This window comes from Musca vetustissima, unplaced genomic scaffold, assembly GCF_032173495.1.
Source record: "Musca vetustissima isolate MV318-11 ecotype Yass unplaced genomic scaffold, APGP_CSIRO_Mvet_v1 utg47448, whole genome shotgun sequence".
Classification (NCBI taxonomy): Eukaryota; Metazoa; Arthropoda; class Insecta; order Diptera; family Muscidae; genus Musca; species Musca vetustissima.
The window spans coordinates 177,480-204,254 of NW_026879202.1; the positions used below are offsets into that span (position 1 = coordinate 177,480).

At 31.4% G+C, this 26,775-nt stretch overlaps 1 protein-coding gene across 1 annotated transcript; it reads right to left on the bottom strand.

Annotated features, from left to right (window-relative positions):
* Nucleotides 1-6,044: 6,044 nt before the first annotated feature.
* On the bottom strand, nt 6,045-26,458 carry LOC133323998 (protein cueball). Its single transcript, XM_061532896.1, has 4 exons — nt 26,354-26,458; nt 6,773-8,138; nt 6,242-6,575; nt 6,045-6,158 (listed from the first exon to the last, which is right to left on the bottom strand). Exons 1-4 carry the CDS (start codon nt 26,433-26,435, stop codon nt 6,045-6,047), a joined length of 1,896 nt encoding a protein of 631 aa, XP_061388880.1. The 5' UTR covers nt 26,436-26,458.
* Between the last annotated feature and the right edge of the window lie 317 nt (nt 26,459-26,775).

Consider the following 26,775-nt stretch of genomic DNA (forward strand, 5'->3'; position numbering starts at 1 on the left):
TGGTGCAAAAAATGAATGAAAATGATTTTTTTTAATATTTTGATTTTTACTTTTTGTAGGGAGATTAGATTTTTTTCATATTCATACATTAAAACCCCTGTATGTGAACATTTTAAACTACCAATAGGTTCATAACAAAGACCTGAAATAATAAAGACTAGACAAAATGCATTTTCCAGAAAAAATTCAATTTTCCTATATAGATGGTGTTGAAGTCGACTGGAAAAAAATGCAGATTTTGAAAGCTCTCTCAGAAAAAATATGGCTCCCAGCATTGAGTGTAATGTTATAGAGTGTCTCAAAAAATGCTTGCCATTTTTTCAAAAATAAAAAGCTTAATTTGAATTTGTCAAAATATAGACATAGTAGATGAATTGTTTTTACAACGGCGTTTGTTTATTAAATACTGTTCAAGCGGACAATTGGAGCCTAGGAACGACGATACGCCCAAATCGCATATGATGGCAAAAATATGCACTAGGCGGAAATGAGAAATGATATACCATCAGAATGGTATCGTGTTCATGTCCACTCTTATTCACTTTACATATGTTCTTATTATCAATAATATTTTGGATGAATTAATAGAAAGGCATTGATTTAAAGTTTTCACTTTTCAATATTATAAAGAAAAAAGTTTAAAAAGTCGTTATATTCGGCCGGGCCGAACTTTATATACCCTCCACCATGAGGTGGATATTCAAAAAGCCTGAATCCGATAGAATGTTTTAGGAGAAAACGTAATACCAAATTACAACATATTCCGATGAAAAACATGCCAAAACCAGTAAGGAAAGTTCAAAAGTCGGACGGGCCCGACTATATGATACCCTTCACCACTTTGGGTACATGCAATACATGTTAACATCTACAATATCCTGTAGATAGAACGGTCATAAAATCTTTGGAGGACCATTGAGATGAAATCGGGCGAAATTAAATGTTCTATCTAGATAGACATTTGAACCAATTGAAAAAACCCCATACACACACCATTCTGAAATCAATAAAAATTTGCATGTCAAACGGACAGAATTGGATTCTTTGGTGTACCATTTGTATGAAATCGAGTCAAATTATGTATGGGAGCTGTATATAAACACATGGACCTAATTGAGTAACCGTTGCGTACATAATTTGTTTTTTGTAATCACTACATTCAATTTAATACCCTCTGCCAAATTTCGTGTAACCACCATTTACATAAAATCGAACCACAGTGTGGGGAGGGCTATAAATACCGAATATTGGGGGTACCGTTATATGGTGGTATTGGGGGTACCGTTATTACAGCCAAGTTATTTCGAGGTATAGCAAACAACATGACAATTTTACACAAACATACGTTTCCACGACAGAGGGTTTACGTTTCCACGACGATCTGAAACGACATTACATCCTTCTTGATAAGAAAATAAAAACTAAATTTGATTTTAGAGATCAATTATAATGTAGCATTTTGGTCATTGTGAGTTTGTCTTATAAAAACTACGTAAACATATTATTATTATAAATTTAAATATTATATTTTTTAGAAATCCATATACCACATAATGATGAAATTTATCGAATTTTGACCCAATTTAACACAACTAACCGACTAAATATATTTCAAGGACTTCAACAAAAAGTTTAATTTTATTGTTTAAGTGTTAAAAAACACAACATTCTCAGCTTTTATAAATCATAAATCTCACATGTAATGTGATTTTATCTGGATTTAGTACAAATATTGCAAATCGCCACATATAGTTCAACTTATCGAGAAGTATTAGGTGACTTTTCGGATTGGTAGTGATTCTGATGATAATTTCAACAAATTGGTAATGCCTAGCTGAAATAATGAGATTTGCTTCATTGACAGTCTCAGCGGAAGACATGTGCACTGTAAAGATTTTTTCCACGGCTAATTTTAATTAATAATAGTTCCTAGAAACAACCAAAGAAAGTCCAACCGCAGCATCGAGCTCCTGTGAAAGCTCAATTGATTCGGATACGTTTTTCTAAATTTCCACATATTTCGTCTTAGCGTGGTGGAAGAGTGTGTCACAATGTATCTCAAAGAATTGCACTGTTATGCCTTCCTTCTTTATCTGATTCGTTGTTATCTTCGGCTTTAACAACGTCGAACATGACAATTTGAAATAAACAAAATTGTAAATGACTATGATTTACATAATAAATAATTTGTTGTTTGTGTGTGTGTGTTTTTTTTTTTCAAACAAAATAGTGCTCAACTTTGCTATGACAGTCTCTTTTAAATTGTCTTTTTGTCAGAATTCCAGTGCATTTCAGAGAATATAAAAATCATTTCACTCAAAAGTTAACATTATGTTATGTCACGATATGGTGATACCACACCGACATATATATTTCATTCGTGACTATAAAATGTCCTATCTTTATACTTTTATGTCTTTGCCAATAGGTTCATAAGTTGTGATTTTTAAGACTTATGTTCATAGCCCCAGAATGTAGATTTGATTGAAGTCAATTTACAGATGATACAGATTTACAGATAACCCTCGAAGAGATTAACCAATTTCATCCAAACTTTGCACATCATATTTCTTACAAACTTAGTATATGTTCGAAGATGGCGCATGTCGGTCCACACTCCTTCTGGTACCTCCCCCACAAATGGTATAAATTTCCAATATTATTAAATCCAATGTCCATGAAGCGAATTGAGTAACCGACAACAATATTAGCTCGAAAACCTCTGATAAAAACATATACCATATTTAAAACGAAAAACTAATAAATCCTGTGTGTAATTCCGAAGACCTGCGACTGACACTTTTTTACTTGTTTTATTTCATATGAACCGACAACTTCTTAAGAAGATGTAGCCGATTTATTGTGTCATCTGCTTGGTGTGTATTCCGGACAATACTATATTATCAATTTTATATTTGCCAAACTGTCCATGTCTCTGGCCACTCAGCGATGGACGCCTACAGAGGATATTTTCAATTGTTTCTAGCTCTTCCTCCTCCTCACATAGACGGCAATAATTCACTTCCTTGATGTCCCATTTTAAAGTGAGAGTTCTAATCTTGCAGCGACCTGTTATGATCCTCACGGCGAATGGACCTACATATAAACTAGGATAAATCGAATCATAGATCTTTCCTATTTCTCTTTCCTTTCTCCGTTTTTTTAGAAAATAAGCGATTTTCCAAAAAAAAAATCCTTATTTCACCATTTTGCTAATTGTAGTCAATAATCCTAATTTATATTTGAGCAAAATTTGCAGACTTTATAATTTCGTTAGAATTTTGAGATTCGTATGTTCCAGTGATTGGAAATCATGCGTCTTCGAATACATGTACGCAATGTTAGAAGTCTTTAACCTAATTTTTGCCGGTTGAAAATCGCCGAATATGAATACGAGAATGGGTGGGTTGCTTTAACATATAATTTCGTGAGCATATGGCATTTAGCAAATATATATTTGTTCATTGGGCGGCTAACCTTTATATAATTTTAAAACGTGTTTAATTCTTGTATATAACGTATTTTAGATCTATTTAGAACAAAAATACACATTTTTAATTTTTTTTGTATTTTATTATTTCTAAAACTTATAATTTAATTATAACTAAGTTGCTCTTCATTCTTAATGTACATACGTTATTTGGTTTTATTTACTATTCTTGGATGAGTTAAAAATGGCAAAAAATCAGCATGTGTAAATTATAACAAAGTTTTTAATTTAAATTTAAATAAAAAGAAACATTGTGGCAGTAAAAAATTAAAATTTGTAATGATTTTCAAATATGTTCAAATCCAACACAGAAAATCTCATTTATTACTTATTATTTATACATATGTACATATGTTTGTTTGTTAATTTTGCATAAAATTAAAGGAACTTTCATTTTACTTCATTGAATTAAAAAAAAGATCGTTTGTTTAGTTATTTGAATTCATGATTTCATAAAATTGTTTAGCCTATCATTATTTATATATACATTCATATATAACAGAAGTATGTTATTATTATTATTTCAAACTACAATTTAAAATAAATTAGAGCAAAAATTGGGGGGTAATTTATTTCAAATTATTATTTTTTTTTTTTTTTTGAATTCATTTACACATACATGAAAAGGAGATGTTTTGTGGTGACTAATGTTTGTATGCATTTTAACTAAAAACACCATTTTGATAATTGTTATACTAATTAAGTGAATGTCTTTTTTGTTTTAATTAATGTATTTGTACATAAATTGCTTAAAGCAAGACATTTTCTCTATATTTTTTGGTTTTACTTGCAAAAATTTGTGCAAAATTTGTTTCCATTCTAATTATTGTTTCTCTTTAATAGATAATTCCAATTCATTATATAGATGGAACTCATTGGAAACTAGATCAGTCATGCCCAACAACCAAATATATGTGCAGCGATTGAAGCTGAAGATAAGTGGTTGTTAAACAATACCTCGCCAGATTGATATTTTGTCAATGTTGTCAATTGAGCTGAAAATATAAATATATTTGCTTTTTTAACTTCCACTTCATATATAATGGCCTGAAATTATCCATCCTTGTAGTGTATATGCCAATTTCTTCTAAAAATGTAATTTATTAAGTAAACCCGTTTCATAGTTAATTTAATTTCAAAAAATAAATATAATAACATAAAAAATATGTACATACAGTCTTGGGATGTAAAATAGCACAAAACTTTTTTATTTGTTTATTTTTTTAGCATACAATTCACAAAATAGAACTTTGTATGATGGGGTTCACCCTAATTAACAATTAATTGAATCAAAAATGAAAAATGTAGTATCAATTAAAATATTGTCGACTAGTTCTTACCAAACATTTTCAAAACAAGATATGAAAAAATTTAGATGGGCTAACATTTTAAGAGTATGTTGAAAATAAATCTTTCAATATTTCTAGGAAAGATGACTTGAGGTCTGCACCATTTTATCCCGTTTGTTCAAAAACGAGCCATACAAGAAGAATACGATTATATGTTTCGAAAAATAGAATATTTTTTTCATACAATATTCGAAAAGGATGAAAATGTTGGCAATTTACCGATATTTAGAATTATATAGCATTCCCCTACAATTTAGCGATTTTTTTAAATTTCACTCAATTTTAATTGCTTTATTCGGAATGCAAATAAAGTATTAGTAAAGATATCAGATGTCCTATCTGTTATATAATCCCGGTGGAGGTACACAATAGCCTGCTGAGCGCTCTAAAAAAAATCTCTCACATCCTCTTCTTTAACGCCGTATTCAATCTGGCTGAAATACTTCAAAATATAGCCAACATTACTGAAGGGTTGTTTATACACCACTGAATTTATGTCTTCCATATTAATTCCGCATTGAAATAATTTTAGATCTCTTTGATGTACTTTGACTTGGATTTTTTGGTTTGATTCCTAGCAATTTATTTGGAATTGATATTTGTACAACATATCCCAATAGAGGTAAGTTTGTTAAACAATCGAAACGAAAAAGAAAAAAAACTCATTCATGGTTTTTAATAGAGTTCCAGTGCATTTTTTAAATATGTGCTCTTAACAAGTATAGTGAAAAGTATGCTAATTCACCGATAAAAAAAGTTTTGAGCTAATTTACAGGACATTGGCTGTATATTTTTCAACAAAATAAAATATAAATAATTTTTCTAAAAGAAAAAAAAACTAAAACAATAATAATAAAAAAGAGAAGACAAGCTGTAGCATCATTTACGAATTAAACAGCAATAATAAAGAAACATTTCAATAAAAGAAAAAAAAATTAAAAATATATATATAAGTATTGGTGTAAATTGATTGCTGTTTTTGAGATACCATTTTGGAAGATATATGAATGAACAATTATAATTTTTTTGCTTTAAGTACATCTAAGCTACCCTTTTTATGCTGTCTGTATAAATGGCAATGATACTATGCTTTAAGGCCTCTTTTTTTCTGGGGGAGGAGTGCGACACATACGCACGCCATAGTTTCCAACTGTCATTAATTTATTTTATGGAAACCATACTCGTCACGACCACGTTGAGTTCAATCAATAAAGATCATCCTCCATGTTGTGTATTAGGATTTTCTTATCTTCTTTGGTATTGCTGCTGCTGGTATCACGATTTAATGTTTGTTGTACCATTTTTGGATCGAAACAAGGCTGAAATTTTAGGAAAAAGAAAGAAATATCGGTTAACACAACACTTTGTTGTACACCTTAGATTAGTGTATTTAAATATCTACCGTATCACAATAGTTCATATTACAACAATTTTCGATTGTTATTTCACATTGTTCTGTTGCAATTGGTCGATTGGTTAACGGGGTATCTGTTGAAGCGGGTTGTCTACGCACCACAAAGGTTTTCTTTATTCTTGGCCTGGCCGGTTTGTAGAATCGGCGTATAGCATGTACAATAAATAGAACCAAACTCAGGCACGATACAACACCGGCCACCAGGGCGATTATAACTGTATTGGTCCATGTCACTTGATCCTTACAGACTTCTAAGTGTTTGTATGTTGGTATCGCATATAGTTGAGCAGCCTCTTCATTTTCCGAAGACAATTCTTCGCATCTGTAAGAAAAATATATAAAATATTTGTTCTTAGGATTTAATAGGATAGGGGGGATTATTAATCGTGATTTTCCTATAGAAAATACTTTCATAAAAAAATTGAAATGAAAAAAAACCAATACTGATTCTATTTTTGTCCCTTTAACGGTTCTGATTGTTATTTTACTTTTTTGTAGTCTTTTTAAACTTTTACTTACATATCATGACATCCGAAAGGAACATATGTTTCTGGCTCGTATTTCAGTACACGACAGAATAATGCACAAATTTCTGTCGAATTTTGATCACACCGTTGACCGCCAAAATTGTCGGGACACTCACATGACGGCTCTCCATTACTTTCAATTTTACACACACCATCATTCAAACAATATCCCGCACACATAGACGATTCACAGCGTTTGCCGTAGAAACCACGTTGACAGGAACATTTCTGTTGACCAGTCGAAGACATGGTGCATGTGCCATGGATGCAGTAGTTGTGACATTCATTAGTCTCACAACGTGCACCGATATAGCCCACCTTACAAATACATATACCACTTTGTGGTATATATTCACCATCGTTGAGACAATAGTCACGTTGTTTTGTGGTTGTTTTATTCGATCCCGTTGTGTTGGGCACAGAAATTGGTACTGCATCTAGAATACGGCGCTTTATTTTATTCACCACACTGGCACAGTGTTCATCTTGTTGCAGGTTGGTCATAAAGCGTGTACGTGCTATTATGCCACTTGGTTTGTCCTGCATACGCAGGATTATGTGTGGTTTTGCCTCCTCTTCAATCACGCCTACTTCGGTGCGATTTACCTTTTCACTAGCCTCTTTGGTGTGAGTCCATATCGCCTCGTGTCGCTGATCTGTCCAGAAGATTAGTTCCTTTGTCACGGCCAAATTCGAAGGTGTACTGTCGAGACCCTTGACAATAATTTGACGATCGGTACCATCCAATTTGGCACTTTCAACAGTAAAGTGTATTCCCTGCTGATCGACCACCCAGTAAATGCGGTCCGACAATTGATCCACAACTATGCCATGTGGTAAATACAAATCTTTGTCGATAATCACTTTACGATTGGTGCCATCCAAATCAATGCGCTCAATTGTGGCATTGGCAAAATTTGAATTAGTCCAGTACAGTTTGCGGCGACAGAAATCAATTGCAATGCCATCCGGCACGGTGTCTTCCTTGGTGAAATCCATGAGAACTTTCGGCAGATCTTTGCCAGCTCTATCCACTGAGGCATAGTAGATCTTTTTTCCTGTCTGATCGACCCAGTAGACATTGCGACCCAACGGATCGTAGGCAATGCCGGTGACTGTTTCATTTTCAGTTCGTTGAACTACCGTGTCAATGTTGTGAGTATCACCTGAAGCGGCGTTGGGTAACTTCAATGAAAATATGCTGCCGTTATTGTGCAGACGATCAGCGAAGTAAACAATTTCTTCGGTTTCATCGAAAGCAATGGCCGTTAAATGATCAAATTGATGGGCCGATGAGGTAACATCCCGCCATTGGTCGTTGTAAAAGACAATTTTTGTTTTCGCTGTTACAGCATAATCTGCAAGCAAAGGTAAGAAGAAGAAAACAAAAAGAAAATTAAAAAAGAGAGAAAAACTAAAAATATGATGCGATACGCATTTGGTTTTTTATTTTTAATTATTTGTAAAGAGTGGGTAGCAGTATGACTACCCTTGACTTTCAATATTGTCTTTGAATGTCAAAGAAAGCGAAATCAACTGGTATATTAACAAATATAATAAAAAAGTTAACACAGTTTAGCATAGACGGTGAAACAAATCTGTTGTTTCTCTCATAACAATTTCCCTGAAAATTAAAATAAGAGCCAGAAAACAAAATACTTAAAGCCGAAACAAATTCAACAAGAAAAAATAATATATCGCAGGTTAAAAAAAGACAGTAAAATAACAGTCTTCCAAATATTTTGTTTGGGCACAGTCAGCATTTTAGAGTTAAATATAGTTATGCATGAACTTTAAATCCCATTAGAAATTTCCAAATTCGACGTAGCGTCATGTGTGCAACAATATAAATTTCTTTTTAGGTATCGCATTGCTGCTACCTACCTTTCAAAATTCACGTATTGATAACTTTTTGTAGATAACTAATCGCAATTAATATGACAAATACAATTGCGCTATATGTTTCGCGCAATGAACCAATGAGAAATAGTTTTGTAGTTGTTGTATGCAATTAATTGCCCCCTTTTTATATGTCGTATTTCAGTCTTGCGGAATCTAAAGTCAAGACTTTTATGCAAACAGAAATTTATTATAACATGAATTCCTAGTTGAAACCCCTACCCTTCTTTTGGGACTGCGGGGATAAAATGTCTGGCTAAAATCCAAGACATAAATTGAATCTTAATCAATACAAATTGAAATCAATTATGTTTGGTTGTTATATTAAATTTACTTTAGTTAAATTTATGAATAAGTCGGTTTGATTTTTTTAAATTTTTTTATTGATATGCCTTTTTCTTGATGTCAATAACATGACGCCACAAAAAGCAAGAATTTTGATAAAGGCTATTAATACTCTGATATTTTCGATATTTTTTTCATATTATGAAGGCCGGACGTTAATGCATTTTTACTTTTTTAAAAGAATATCAGAAAATTTGTACTGTTTTTCTAAACATAGATTCAGAACTGATGGCATATCTTAATGTCTAAACTGAGAAAAAAAAAAACATTTTATTGGTATAGTTCAATTTCAAATTCCTCTAACCTTAAAACATTCAATATTTTATTCTATTTATAATGTTTCCAATTGGTTTGCATTGGAAAAACTGTTACAAAGTTCACCGGATCAATTATGTGACAAACATTTACTAGATGATTTAGATTCGATTTAGATTGATTATTTGCAAATAGGCTCTGTCTCTGAGGTGAAGTTTAGTATTTCAAGAACGTAATTAATGGGAAATCCCAATATATTCTAAATTGATAAGATGCAATTAATCGTAATACATTATTAAAAAAAAACAACATGTTTACATATTGTCAGACGAAGCGATTAATAATAAATTAGTTGTGGAATTTAACGGATCAATGGTCAAAAACTTATTTCAAATATTAAATGACAAAAAATTTTGAAATTGATAAAATTAATAGTGTTTAGATTTTTTTACATCATAAAAGCGAAAAGGATTAAATGTGGCGATATGGGAAACTGCAAAATTATTATTTTTTATTATTTTTTGTGACTAACACAATAATCCTATAGGGACGGGTTGAACGAGATTAACCTATATATATATATATATATATATTCCATTTTTAAACGCACATTCATTTGATATTATTTTTACTTGTTTTGTCATCTATACCGCCCTTAATTGATTAAATTTAACTCGATCAGCATTTTTAGGTAATAACATTTAAATGACATTTTTTCCAACATCAAAGAATGCGAATTATAATTGCGAAATAATTTTTTTTAATTGCAAATTGTAAAAGGCAGCAAAATAAGTTTTAAAATAAATTATGCTTACATTAAAAAAAAATAAATAAAAAAACATCATACTAGCCGCCCTAGAAAAATATGAAGAAATCTAAAATGCGTCGAAAAAAATAAATAAAAAAGCCTATACCGTAAAAAACGCTGGTATTACATTTGAGTGGGATAATTTTAAAAGGGACAAGATTTTTTTAAATGATTTATCCGTTATCAGATGCAATACCAGCTTTTTTATTTTTTAATGAAGTATTAATATTAAATTTGTCATTCGATTTGCAGCATCTCGAAATATTTACGGGAGACATTTTGAAGTATATAAATTCTTGATCAAAATAAAATTCTATGTCGTTTTATGCATGTCTGTCAGTTGAAATCACAATATTTAAGGTAGAGCATTGAAATTTTACACATATTACTCCTAGAATGTTTGGTATTGAAAATGGTATATTCCCCATATAGAAGTATTTCAAACTTTCGCTATTTCGAGGATTTTGACACTTTTTTTTAGCAAAATTGACTTCAAAATTGAATTCAAATTTGGTATCAAATCTTCATACCAAAAATGATCAATTTTGCTTCACTTTTTAGAATACTTCGAGATAGAAGATGTGTTCCCTTAGCCAAACTTAAAAAAAATCCAGACGCGTCGATCTTGTGCGCAATTTTTCCAATTTGAAAGACAATGCTTTAATATATCGTCCTCCACTCGATATTTCCAACGAAATCGTGTTCTTCAGCTTATGCATGAACCATCAGTAGGCTTGCTTTTATATCCCTTTTGTGCTGGGGTATCCGCATCCAACCGTAGACGCTGCAGCACGATACGACTGACTATGTCGATTTCCGTGTATAGATTGTAAAACTCATGAAATTCACCGTCGAAGCAGATCGGCCGTGAATATTGTGGAAAATTTTTCTCTCAAACACTCCAAAAACTGCGTCATATACTTGCACAAGTACACATGCTTCCGATCCATACACCAGCACTGGCAACATCAGCGTCTTGTAGAGTGTGAGTTTGGTCTGGCGGGAGGTGGTCTTGCTTCTAAACTGCTTACTTAGACCATTGTAGCATTTGTTGGCCAACAATATCTTTCTCCGGATTTCAAAGCTGATCTTATTTTTAAATCAGCTTTGAAATCCGGAGAGAACTACATCATTGCTGTCATTAATGTAAAAATAGATCAAATTCAATGCAGTGATCATAACAGTTCATTGAAAGATTATGTTTCTCCCAACCAATCGGGACATGAATGGAGCGAGCTACTGACGTGGAGATGAGGAACAAATGGAAACCATCGATCATATATAATATTGATATTCTCTCTACCATTCCTTTTCGGTTTAGATGACATAAAAAACGTGGATTTAACAAAAATGTTATGGTTAAGCATTTAATCTCATCTTCTAATAGCCTCCATTTTCCTTTCTTCTATCCTATCCTTGCTCAGGAGGAACACTATGGACCAAGGGTGTCCGATTTTGAAATCAGCTGCAAAATGATTGGTGACTGAACACACTATAACGAAATCTAACCAAAATAACTATACAATCATGTATTTTACGCACGTGAAGACTTGTTCCGGTGGTTGCCCCTACGCAACAACTATATATTTTAATCTAGTAGTTAATTTAAATTAAATATGCCGAGGATATAACATGCAGTAAACCTGTTATTTGTATGTCAATGTATTTACTGCACGTTGATCTTTTTACACAGAATTTTTAACATAACAGGTTAAATATATGGCTATTGCAATGATGATCGATTACAACATCAAGATATTTTGCACTCTTCTATCGAGGGTATTTTATTATTATTTTTCTGTGTTCGTTGAAAAATAATTTTAATTTGTTCAGTTCTGTAAATTAGTTCATAAATAAATTTCACCGAATCGGTATACAAATTGGAAATAACTTCAAAATATATGCCACATTTTAACAAAAAACTTTTAACTAGTGTTTAATTTCTAGATTTATTGGTTTCTCTCTAAATGTTGTGAACATACGTCAAAAGTCAAAAGAGTAAAAGTGGCAATAATATACAAAACGATTAAGATAAGCACAACTGGTCTCGGGTAATTGTGAAATTGGTTGTGTGCGCAGTTTGGTAAGTTTGCGAATTTAACTTATCTTGAACGAGGTGACTCCATTCAATCAAAATGTCATGTTTTTTTTTATAAAGGTCCACTTTAATTCACTTTTCTAGTAGTATAAAAAACAGTTATTTAATATCGGTTAAAACAATTTAATGACTAATTTAAAAAAGACAAACTATCAAAATATACCGCATAGTTTGGTAGTGAGGTGTGTAAATATAAACATAAACACTTTTTTAATAATGCCGTAGACAAAGTTAATAATAAAAGTATATCTTTTATCGGTTATCTAAATAATATTTATTCTTCTTAAACATTAGATTGTAACACATTTTTTAGAAGAAGAAAAAAAAAAACAATGACATAAGTGCTACTGATTTGATCACAAGTGTCTGTGTTTTAATCTCTAAACCTCTACGTAATAAATATGTAACATATCCCATTACAGAACATGTGAAGAATACGTCACTGATAAATTAGGGTTCGTGTTATCTATTGTATATTCTGTTGTTGTTGTTATTGTCTTCCCTTATCATGTGATAAATACTTGGAAAATGTACTTGACATTCGAAAAAAATAGACCATGTGGTCTATACAAATAAACTAAAATTGTTGTATAGGCCGAGATTTAACATTTTTAAATTAACAAATAAATACAACCACCAACAATTCTATCTACTGTGATCCCCAAAATAGTCAACATTAAATTAGCAGTGCTGTATCAGATAAAAGAACAAGAAAAACGTGAGCGTGAGCAAATCGATATGTACAGGATGAAGTCTGGAAATGCATCATTTCCAGACATCATACCAGATACCGGTCATCCTGAATAAAATGCCGGTCAGGAGCTTGCACCAGCTGATTAATACAATTTGCTAGGGGAATGCATGCCAAATAATTGGAACCCCAGCATCCCGTGTCCCGTGCACAAAAAAAGATGACAAGACGATATGTGCCAACTTTGGAGGAATTAGTCCCTTCCCATCGCATATAAAGTGCTATGCAGTGTGCTGTGTGAACGACTGAATTCAATGGACAATGATATTATTGGACCATATCAATGCGGCTTCAAATAGGGCAAATCCACCATAGACCAGATTTTTACCCTGCGCCACAGTCCCACGAAAAACACATCGACACATTCCACCTATTCGTCGACTACAAAGTCGCATTCGACAGCCCTATCCGTTCAGAGGTATTCAAAGTCATGTCTACGTTCAGGATAGTGTTGGCCAACTTATGCCTATGCCTATACTATGGTCAAAGTAAGCAACTCAAAAGCAAGGCCACCTCTCGCCAGACCAAACTCACACTATACGAGACGCTGATACTATGGATCTGAAGCAGAGGTAATTGCGCAAGAAGATGAGACAGCTAACTAACCATTTATTCTCGGACATCGAAATAGTCAGACGGATCGAGCTGAAGCGAATACGTTGGCTAGGTCATGTTGTACGAATGGATGAGGAGGATTCCCCCACTCGAAAAGCGAACCAGCTGATGGCTCACTAAGAAGGCCACGAATTAGATGGAAAGATCAAGTGGAAGATAACATTGCCGAACATGGTCTTTCAAATTGGAAGAATTGGGCAAAAGACCGGCGCGCCTGCAAATCTTTTTTATGCTCGGCTTATGGAACAAATGTTCCTTTATCGCAAGCTAGCTAAGTAAGTAAAATTACTGTCCCCAAAAATTATCAACATTAAATTAACAGGGGAGTGGCCAATATCCTACTAGGCGCGACTTCCCGGGTGGCGGATGGGAAGGGGGTCTCCATTATGTGCAGTGTGAAACTGACCTAGGTCAACTTTTCTCTGCACTTCGTGGAAGCTTGGGGATATTCGGATCCCTTTAATTAATCAACTACGGTGGTCAAGAAGAACAAAGGGAGTAAAGTTACGGTGCAGGGTGTTAACAACCCAGTAAAAGCCCTGTGCTGTATTTGGCAATTGTGGCTATTGCATATGGCGACCACATTCTCTGGTCCTTTGATCGTCGTTATATGCGATATCGACTGTGTGTTGTTCAAGATTTCTCACATTCGAATTTCTAAAACGATTGTCTTGTTGGAACTCACTAACCTCTTTGCGGAGAATGGGAAATTATAATCACTTAATGCCGAGATGATTACATTGGGCCAAAGACTTCCGAGTGATGTGACAGCTATATTATATTCTGACCGTATTTAAATAGGGTATATTCCGGAGAATAATGTACACCTATATAGTAATTCTTTAGTAACCTGTTATTTAAGGAAATTAAAAACATCCAGATGAATTATTACTGCAAAATAATTCAGAAGACCTATATCTTTACTGGCACGTGCTTTTAAAAATATATACCATACAATCATCTGACGTATAAAATTTGTCATTCATCATTAAATTGGTTTTTGTTGTTTTTGCAACAGATGTTCAATTGAAACATAACACAATTCACATCATTGAGTAACTGAATGAATGAAAGAATGTTAAAAAAAAAACAACAGCGATTGTGTTTGTACTTTCAAAATACAAAATGTGGTATTTAACAGTTTTTTTTTTGCGCCAGCTCACAACTTTTGCGGAAATACAAATGGGGGCAGTAAACTGCAAAAATTACCCTCCAACAACACTATCACCTGTGCAAGTTCCGTAATACAAAATAAAAACAATAATAATGAAAAATTAAAGAGAGCAAAAAAACCAACAACAAAGTGTCAGTACAATAATCTATTTAAGACCAATCTCCATGGGCCATTCATTATTAATATGCTATGAATATACAAAATGTGTGTATTTCGAACCAAGTCAATAAATGAAACAGCTTTCACTTTACGGCGTTTAAATCCGTTTTTATTGAAACTATAATAAAAATAACTAGTATTTTTTTAATGGAAATAATGTTTTGTTTTTGTTAACCTTCAAAAAAATATTCTAAACTTGAAGATAATGGAATTGCTTGCCCAAATTGCGCGCCAATACTATTGGCAATATTAATGCAGACATGTCATGTTTAAATGGCTATTTAACATTTTTTTTTGTTCATTTATTTATTATTATTATTTTTTTTGTAGGCCAAAATGTTATTGACTTTTGGATTGAGAATTAACAAAATGCAAAAAATAAAATAACAAAAAACCAAAAATATCTTACACCGTGTTTACTAGCGACAAGAATGTTAAGTTCTGTCATTAATTATAAAAAAATAACTAGTGATCTCGCGTCTCATTACTCTTCCTTGATAAGCTGGAGATGAAGATCATTATAGGTGAAGACGTGCTTATAAAGACAAAGAAAGTTTATTTAAAATAAAAGAAAGTATATTTTAAATAAATAAAAATAATAGTATTTGTATAAAACGTACATTTTGATTTACTTATAAATAAGGTATTTTAAACGTTTCACCATCCCGAGAACACTTTTTTCACTATATTGTATTTTGGTTCATATGTTTCCAAATTTTGTTTAATCCCCGATGCAATAAAAATTGTTTAATTAAAGTAGATTAAATTAATAATTATGTAAAATAGTGCCTTTGTGCCAACATTCGGCACATTTTTCCAATGGTCGGCACGTCATATTTTAGTTAAACAAAAATTATTTATTTAATTAATTTTTCAGCTATTTTCTTTAATACATTATTATTATCGGACGTTTCCATCAGTGTTGTATTAAAAAGTTTATATACATATAATGTAAAAGCTGTTACCAGCAATTATTGTGCCGACTTTGATAAACATATCATAATAACAAATTTTTTTTAATGATTTTAAATTCAAAAGTACTCTCCTCTATGTTCTTTACAATTACGAAGAAGATCCTTTACGAGTCTTTCAAAATGACATTCCCTGTAATGTTTTCTTAAGAAACGTGAATTATCGCTAGTGTTGACAAACCTCATTGGCCAAATGCCAAATTTTGACTGAATAAATTTACTTATCTTGATTAAATTTTATACAGAGATAGGTTGCAGTGTTATTGAAGGTTATTCAAGGTATTTTTTATATTTAGTTATAGGATATTTTAGTTATTTGAAGTTATATAAAACAGATGCCGACTATTGGTACATCCCGGAATTAGTTGCTTTTATCCTACAAAAAATATGTTAAAAAGTCGTTAAAAGCCCTAAGCCAATAATCTTGGGACCTTTATATAGGGAACATAGCAAAGAAGTAGACCTATGTCGACTATGTTTTTCCGAATATTTTGCAACCCATAAGCCACAAGGAGTAGTAAATTACATTCACTTTTGAAGGCAAACTTTTGTAAAATTAAAAAAAAAGAAAATGTGATTTTCTTTATATTCGGAACACCTAGAAACATAGAAATCAAAATATCACATTGTAGCCAATTCGGTTGCAAAAAGTGTACAGGAACCCTAAAAATTTACGAAAATTTAATAATTAATAAATGTTTTTATTGAAATTTAATACCCATTAAATGAAATAACAGATAATTCGGTTAAAAATATGTTTAAAATTCTGAAAATAATTTCATACAATTTATTAGTTTGTTTTAATTTACTAAATCAAAATATTGATCACGGCTTTAAAAATATAGAAGACAAAGATGACAGATTGAGGACATCCATTTTATTGATGACAGCCAGTGAAAATAGATGATTATCCTCTAAAAAAGAGTACGTATGGTCACCTTATCTAATGGCTTCGTACTTAGTTTATTTTTTATTCCCGAAAAATCTGTCGAACGAAATACAAAACCAATGATATATGTGGGTTTATTTACGTTAACATTTGAAACCACGCAATGGATAACCCTGTATAATTATCTCGCATTAAATCTTTAAGTGACGTTTTGACATAAAAGTTATTTCAAATATTTGTTGTTGCAACTTTTTTTTGTTTCCCTAATTAGGATTTTAAAAATTATAAGCGTTGCTTTAGTAATAATGAACTTGTGGTGGCTGGCTATAACAGCGTGTTTTCGGGCTATATTCACAAATAAATGTATTCATTGACCTCACGGTGTATACTTCGTTGTTCGATTTTTACTGCTTTAAGGTTATTAAATAATTGATGCGTAAAAGTTTTATTTTTATAATTTATTAGGTTAATTGTGGTTTAAAAATTATTCTACGCTCAAAAGAAAAAATATTTGTTTTTTTTTTCAGAATACAAGTATAGAAATATTTCAAATTAAATAAACCTACAAATCGTTTACTAATCGAAATTGTCTGCGATTTTTCGTTTACAAATTCAATACCAAATTTGTTGAAAAGTCAATAACTCCCGTAGTGATTGCAATAAATAGGATTCTAATTTTCAATTTACAAAGAATACATTGATTCCAATTCGTGACTCCAATAATGTCTTACGACATTTTAAAATTCTACATTTCTGATTTACTGAGTTTTTATTTTACATTTTGTTCTGAATAATAATTTTTAAGCACGCAGAACCAGCTGAAATTTCAAAAAAATATTTGATTTACATATGTAACTATCCACACATACATTTGTGTCGAGATATTGACGGGTCTTTTTTACCATAACCTGATATGGATATGCAAATAATATAGGTGGCTGCTTTTTTTATCATTAATTAAAAATGGTTATCGTAGAAAAAATTTGTACATTTTTTATATTAAGTTTATAATGAAAACAAAAAAAAAAAAAATAAATTAAAATGAAAAAATTATAATAACCAACGGATCCAACAGCATGTGAAACAGCTGTTTATTGTTTTATTGCAATTTGGTGTAACAACTACAACAGATTACAAATAAAATAACATTTTTTTATGAATACAAAATCCGCATTGAACGATGTCAAAAACACAATGAATAATCTGAAGAAATCTCCGATTGAATTAAATTAATTCGCAGTTTATTATTTCACTACATAATTATGTGAATTTTTATTTAATTTCGATTTTTATCTCCTCAAATTCTTAAAGTGGGAAATTATTTTATGATATACTCCTCTCCTCCTTTATTTCGTCATTCAAATAATGCACACCGTACATTTAAAAGAATATTTTTTCATGTTGGATTTGTTTCAGATTTATGATAAATAAAATTCTGTATTTCGTTTCCTGTTTTTTTTTTTTATTTCTATTTTACAATATTTTGACTGTTTTCGACAGTCATCTTCATCATTTCCCCTTTCGAACTTGATTCGCAAAAAGGGGAAAGTGAAAATGCAGAAAAATTCGCTGTGAGTTCTGTTTCAGAATAACTTTATAGAAAAAAACCGAACAAATTCCAGAATAAGGCTAATTTTTACATTCAAATTACATAAAGTTTTTATTATACGCTTTATATAAAGTATAAGGTTTTTATCAAATAGGTTTCGGATTCATTGTTGATCAAATAGGCTATTTAATTCGCTTCAAATCAAACATACAAGTTTATAAAGTATTGACCCTTTATGGGGGAAGGCACCAGAAGGAGAGAGCCAACGGACTTGATCTTGTTAAAACAATAACAGGCTCTGCAAAGTTTGTTGAATCGAACATTGCTTTCGCCTAATATTGAATTTATATAAATTTCAAATTTAAACCCTTTAAATCTTGACCCTTTATTCCTATATTCGAACTCGATCTAGGGTAGTTGAAGATAGTAGGTTAATGTTTGATTCAAATCAAACATTCCAATTCGCCTGATATTAGATTTATAAATATTGAAAATTTGTTGAAAAGTCAATAACTCCCGTAGTGATTGCAATAAATAGGATTCTAATTTTCAATTTACAAAGAATACATTGATTCCAATTCGTGACTCCAATAATGTCTTACGACATTTTAAAATTCTACATTTCTGATTTACTGAGTTTTTATTTTACATTTTGTTCTGAATAATAATTTTTAAGCACGCAGAACCAGCTGAAATTTCAAAAAAATATTTGATTTACATATGTAACTATCCACACATACATTTGTGTCGAGATATTGACGAGTCTTTTTTACCATAACCTGATATGGATATGCAAATAATATAGGTGGCTGCTTTTTTTATCATTAATTAAAAATGGTTATCGTAGAAAAAATTTGTACATTTTTTATATTAAGTTTATAATGAAAACAAAAAAAAAAAAAATAAATTAAAATGAAAAAATTATAATAACCAACGGATCCAACAGCATGTGAAACAGCTGTTTATTGTTTTATTGCAATTTGGTGTAACAACTACAACAGATTACAAATAAAATAACATTTTTTTATGAATACAAAATCCGCATTGAACGATGTCAAAAACACAATGAATAATCTGAAGAAATCTCCGATTGAATTAAATTAATTCGCAGTTTATTATTTCACTACATAATTATGTGAATTTTTATTTAATTTCGATTTTTATCTCCTCAAATTCTTAAAGTGGGAAATTATTTTATGATATACTCCTCTCCTCCTTTATTTCGTCATTCAAATAATGCACACCGTACATTTAAAAGAATATTTTTTCATGTTGGATTTGTTTCAGATTTATGATAAATAAAATTCTGTATTTGGTTTCCTGTTTTTTTTTTTTTTATTTCTATTTTACAATATTTTGACTGTTTTCGACAGTCATCTTCATCATTTCCCCTTTCGAACTTGATTCGCAAAAAGGGGAAAGTGAAAATGCAGAAAAATTCGCTGTGAGTTCTGTTTCAGAATAACTTTATAGAAAAAAACCGAACAAATTCCAGAATAAGGCTAATTTTTACATTCAAATTACATAAAGTTTTTATTATACGCTTTATATAAAGTATAAGGTTTTTATCAAATAGGTTTCGGATTCATTGTTGATCAAATAGGCTATTTAATTCGCTTCAAATCAAACATACAAGTTTATAAAGTATTGACCCTTTATGGGGGAAGGCACCAGAAGGAGAGAGCCAACGGACTTGATCTTGTTAAAACAATAACAGGCTCTGCAAAGTTTGTTGAATCGAACATTGCTTTCGCCTAATATTGAATTTATATAAATTTCAAATTTAAACCCTTTAAATCTTGACCCTTTATTCCTATATTCGAACTCGATCTAGGGTAGTTGAAGATAGTAGGTTAATGTTTGATTCAAATCAAACATTCCAATTCGCCTGATATTAGATTTATAAATATTGAAAATTTTGACCATTTGTGAGAGAGGAGTGGAAGAATATTCCCCATCTTCGAACTTGAACCAAGTTTGGAAGAAATATTACGATGTGCATAGTTTGGAAGAAATCGATTGCAGCTTCGAGTGTTATCGTGCGCACCAGTCGGCCAGACAGACATATTAGTCCTAAGAAACATGGGTCCTAAAACCAATATTTCGATGAGGCACATTTTGGCTGTATCAAAGTGTATACACCCTCATTAGCTATAAGGCTGAGGCAGGTTCTGGAACAGACACAAATATTCCCGTCTATTTTCTCAAACAAATAGGTATCCAATGGATAATATGATTGAAGTGTATTACACTTTTTCCGCAGTAAAATATAAAATGTTTACTTCAATTCGAAGCAAGGTTTATTCGAAGTAAAATATCAATGTGTTAACGAACCCTAATAATAAAATATCAAAAAAAAAAGGTAAGCAAAATATGAGATGAGAGAGTTGTTTAAGCGACACAATTTTATATATTTTGCTGCTGCTGATGTATATATGTACATATATTAGAGACCACGTTCGAATCATTTGTCTGTGGATTGGATTGCAACACTGATACACCATGCTGGTATTTTTTTATTTCAATATTTGAAATTCAAATTTGTTCAAGTTTTGTCGCTGATTTTGTTTTATTTTTTTTTCTGCTAACCGGCAAAAAATTTGTAATATGAAATGTTGACGAACCAGCTAACATAGAATTTTCGGTTTTATCGTTTTGATAAGTTTCATATTTTATTTATCCACATACCGGTGTAATATGGAATATCATTCGCTTTGTATTCGAAGAATTTGCAGAGGCGAGACTTATTAAGATGGTCACAGGAAGTATTTTAATTCAGTTTTATTTGAAAAAAAAAAAACAGAAATAAGAACGATTTTTAGAAGTAATCCTTTGAAGAAATAAAGTCTAGGGTTCAAAGGTAGGGTTAAAGTCCAGAATTCAAATACATGATAACAATCCGAAAAGAAAAGGTATTTAGAGGTTTAAGGTATTGTAATTACACCAATCAAAGACCTGTGAACATTTCTAGTGCTATAGACATGAAAAGGGGGGATGGTTATAAAGGAATAGAAATATACTGGGGAAATGTATGTGCTTTTGACGACTCAGTTGCTGTTCTTATGAACTATAAAATGTTGACTGTTAATAAATTGATGGATGATATAGAATCTATGTTCGAAGTTAATTGATTGAAACCAAGACCATTGTCCCCAAGTACTGACATCATATTAGCTAGCACATATCTCTAAAGAAATCGCTTGACAAATAAATAAACTCCGTTAAATATGGTAAGCAAGGAACAAGGGACATATGTACATATTTTTTTCCTTACGAAAAACTGGCTAACGTTTATGCCTGGTAACTTCAACTCTTGATCCATCATTGGAAAATGTTTATAAAACGGAGTAGACGACATCAAAATACATATTGCTGTGAACAAAAAAAAATACTCCCAACAACACATGGGTATATTGAACGTCAACGCCATTTCTGATATCTGCTAGGTCACGTATAGCGAGCGAGCCAGCGAACGAGTGACGACAAAGATTGCCCGGCTAAAGGTAATGCTAATATTTTATGTTTTGCAAACGTTGCCGTAAAAAAGTAGTCGTTTTCCTTCTTTCTTTTTTGCCTTCTCATCTTTCTTGTGGATTTCTTTTTCATTGTGTGTTTTTCAAGTCAAAATTGTTTAGTTCTCATTAACCTGAATTGCCTGGATGGATGGAATATACGAATAAGAGAGATAAGGCAATGACAGTGATATGGCATTTTGATGCGGTTACCATTCTAATACCTACATACACACCGACCGACACAATGTTCCAAAACAAATATTTTCGAATATAAACAAAACTAAAATCTATACTCCCCATTCAAAAGTTTTTCATTGGTTGTTGTTTAAATATGTACCGTTGTTGGCCACTTTAAACCAAACGAAAAATTGAAATGTAGAAAGCTTAATTGTGTTTTGTTTACTATTTTCAAATTGTTTGTCGAGTGCAAAGATGATGACAAAATAGAAAACTAAAGAGGATTTTTTTTAAATTATGGCAATCATTGATTTATCTATTACCGGTATAACTTCGTGTTTTCTATAGATAGATAGTGTTTATTTTGAATGCTAGTTTAAAATAAAAATACTAAAAATAAACCATATTAATTAATTTCACATTTGAGTATTTTTGGCCCGTACCTAAATTCAGTACGTTCCTTCTTCTCACCTCTATAGGGTTTGTTGAACGTCCGTATTACCCAAATACGCAATGACCTTATTTACTTGTGTGTCAATTGAAAACGGCGAAAATGGATGAAAACATTTCCTTAATTAACCGAAAAATGTTTACATTTATAAGAAAGAACAAATTTTCAATGACTGGAATTCTATTTTCAAAAAACAATAAATTCAAAATACGCATTGTCAATGTTGAAAATTTTCAACTTTATATTTTTATACCCAATGCGTATTTGGGTAATATTCATTGAAATGCATTTAACTTTTGAGGTGAATAAAATAGTACGCATACGCATGGATTTAGGTACGACCCTTATAAGGAAAACTATGTATGGGTTTACACATGTCTGTTCTTGGTGTTTATAGTCAAATTATTTCATAGATTCCATAGCCTTCCATAACACAATATTAGCCCACCTTCTTTATCTCTATAAGTAAGCGTTAAAACCTTATCCCCATGGAACGCCACTTCCGGGCGAAAGACGCCACACGCCGCATGCAGTTGAGATAGGTTCCATTAAATTGTTTCTTCTTTCATTGAATTTCCAGTCGTATCTATATTGATTGTAATTTGGTGTTGTGTTTTTACAATCACACAACAACATTTCTAAATAAATATGTATTTATTCGTTCTTTTCAATCATTGACAATTCACTTGTATGTACATTTTACGCATTTGCAAAGTATGGTGACGATCTCAATAACACTTTGAATATGACAGTATACGGGTGTTCCGAAAAATGATGAAATATGTGTTAAAGTTGTAGTTGAAAATATTGGTACCAATTAAAAACTTAGCCGCAAGAATGTTTTTGGAATGAAATTGGAATTAAATATAAATGTTTATCCATTTAGTGATTTCAAAGCTGGATCTCGGTATCTGTCAAAATGAGTTATTAAACCATTTTTTCTTTTCAGTTGAAAATCTGACATTGACGAAAATGGATTTTACAATGCATAAAAATGAACAAAACTACAAAATTGTGATTCTGCCACAGCCACATATAATTTTTTAAAAGAATATTAAATCATAATCGTCCAAATGTGGGTATGTTAATCAAAATTGTCGTATTTGGATTTCAAGAAATTGAAGAGAGGCTATATTACATCCAGAAAAAAATGGTGCGCTCTTGGTCCGAAGGTGTGATTGCACTTTACTTCTTCGAAAAAGGCAATGGAACGACAGCCACCGAAAATTCGGATCATTATTGCCTATGATGCCGACTTTTTTGCCTGCTATTGAAGAATGCGACTTTCCTGGTCGCGTAACTATCATACTGTGCTAACGTGAATGCAACAGGCCGAAATGTACATAGAATTATCCTTAAATACCGCGTGTGTTGAATACTTTATGAAATATTGTGCTGCATAAGACAATTAAAAATCAGAGAATTGATATGAAATAGTAACAATATTTATTGGGCATATATTAAGTTCGTAATTTAAAATATCAAATTACAAAATTGTACATAGTCAAATATGTTGGAAATATCAGATGCAAGAAATATTTCAATGTTTCGGTTTCATTGTTACACTTGCATTTTTCAACCATTAGTGCAGAACAAAGCAAACGTTCTGTCACTGAATCACCACCGGCACATTCTAATACAGCTGTGTGTGTGCGTATTCAATTTATTGGCATAGAAATTGAATAATATTAAAAGACCGGATTTGGTATACATTAAGGTAATTCGTGATTTAAAATTAAGTATATATATAAAAAAATATATAAGCAGTCAAGTTTCGATGGAAAATAAACAAATGGACATTTTCCATACAACAACAGCATTTTAGCATTTAGTATTATTTTCTTCTATCTAATGAGTAACCCTGAACATTTCTTCTGGTCTTTAGAAATGTTATTGATAAGATACGTATTTTCTCTATTGAATATTTATAGATTATTTATATTAATCCACATAGACAGGAATTGTGACACCACAATATTAAGTTTTTTTAGAAATGTTTATAAATCAATGATAAAAATGTGAGTGTCATATTATAGAAATACTTTGAATCTTAGAAATAAACTATAAAATATCAATGTCAAAACAAAATTTCTGTAACATGTAGCAACAAGCAATAGTGGGATATAATTGATAAGATATAGCAAAATACGGAAAATTGACATTGACATTGGCTTTCTATTGTTGTGCAGAACCAGACAGATTCTCCTACAGCTTAAATATTCAATAATGATTCCTTTTTAACGATGTATCGGTAACAATGACGGTATTCAGAATAAGATCTATCGTTTATAGCGATCAATTCCATCGGCTCCTTGACCTTCGTTATAATCTAGTATGGACTCTCGTGGTAATCAGAGCCACTAGGGCTAGATAGGATACAAAATTACCCACGACGGAAACATTGTCATTATTATCGAAGCCCTGTAACGACTGAACATTCTCTGAACAGTGTCCTTATAATATTTGCAGTGGGTATGAAGTTGTTAAATGAATTTCAAATCATTGCCAATATGTAGTTATCAATATTTATAATTTCATTTCATTCTTTATTTCGATTAATATAGATAAACATTAAGAGAACATACAATATGTATATACAAGAGCTTAGGAATTTAAAATTCCTTTTCTACTTTACATATTTATTATTTGTTTATATAACAAAATAAGAATGTGAAAGCTAGTATTAAGTATTACAGGAAAATTTCGCAAAAAAATCTTTGTTAATAGTTAGGGATTTGAATACGTTAATTTGATAAAATTACGATGGCATTAGTTCATTAATTGGTATTGGGACATTTGACATTTTATTATGAAATTGTCAGTCAACCTTTTAATTTTCTACTTAACTAGCTCAAATCCCGTCAAATGAATGATTTTAAGAATCTTGTTCTGGCAGAGCTCCATAAAACATTAATGGAAGGAAAATGCCTTTATAAATAAGGATCTTTTTTTCTATATTAAGTTCTGAATTCCGATTTATTAATGGATACCTCATTCTTGTAATTTTATTGATTTTGTCAACTATGTGCGGAATGTGGCTCTTGAAATTTATTCGAGTATCAAGGATTATGCCATGATGAGGATTTAGGATTTATTTGACATATATACAATGGAATTGGCAATAATAACCCACTGGGTTAACGAAATCCGTACTATTAGTATTATTTTAATTATTTTTATCGGGGAATTTAAACGGTGGAATTGCCAAAGAAGTTATCACGAACATATCACCTTATTTTTACCAGAGGTTGTGAGGTGTTATGTTACCTCCTAAATCCAAATTGTTGTGGAGGAATGATACAATATTAATAATATGACATTCATCATTTCTCATTGTTTATGCTAAGCATTCATTTTTTTGTTTTCAGAAGCAATGGCATTTTTTTAAAAGATATTGTTACATAACTTAATGTTATACCCCTTCAATGAAGATAGAAATTATGCTTTTATTTTTCGAACTCAATTAAAACAAGTTGGAAAAACAGCTATGCAGATTTTAGAATTTCTAAATCTAATTAAATACACGGATTATAAAAATTATAATCGAGAAATAAATCCCAGCAGCAAATAGCACATATACGCAACAGAGCAGAGAGCGGCATGGGAAAACACAACACGAACGAACCAGGTTGATGCCGATACAATTTGATATTTTGCACGTTTTTTTTTTATTCGTTACAGATGGTTGTTTTAAAAGGCCTCTCGAAATGTGCAATATATCATTTGATTAAAAAATTATTTAACAGCTTAACAACAAACGTTCTATATTTCTTTGCTTTGCATTTGGAAACGACCAAGCGATTGTATAATACATGTGGAAGGGAGAAACACAACAGAAAATTTTATCATCTGACATTTGTGTTTGGCAAAGCGAAAAGCCAAAAAACACAAAAAACAAATACCAAATAGCAACTTACCCCAAACACCATCGGACAGTGCGTAGCGGTGCTGTGCACATAGCACCATTAGAAATATCAGCATTTTAAATATTTTCCACATTTCGCATATACTTTATTGGCCAAAATGCGCGTGTTGTATTCCAATAGAAATAATGAAAAATAACCCTCAATAAACAATAACAACAACAATTCACTTTTATTTCAACTTTGGTTATGTTGCACTCTAAAATTCTCTCAGCATATTATTCTCACAATAGATTTCTCTTCTTTCATTTGTTTTATTCTTTAGTTGTCACACAATTCAATTAGATATTTATTTACAATCGAGTGATAATAAAAGTATACGACTTTTGTTTATATGTTGCAGTAACACGTTAAACATTAATAGCCGTTAGCTAATTTGATGGTTAATTTGCTTCTGGTCGGTTCCTTACAAGCAC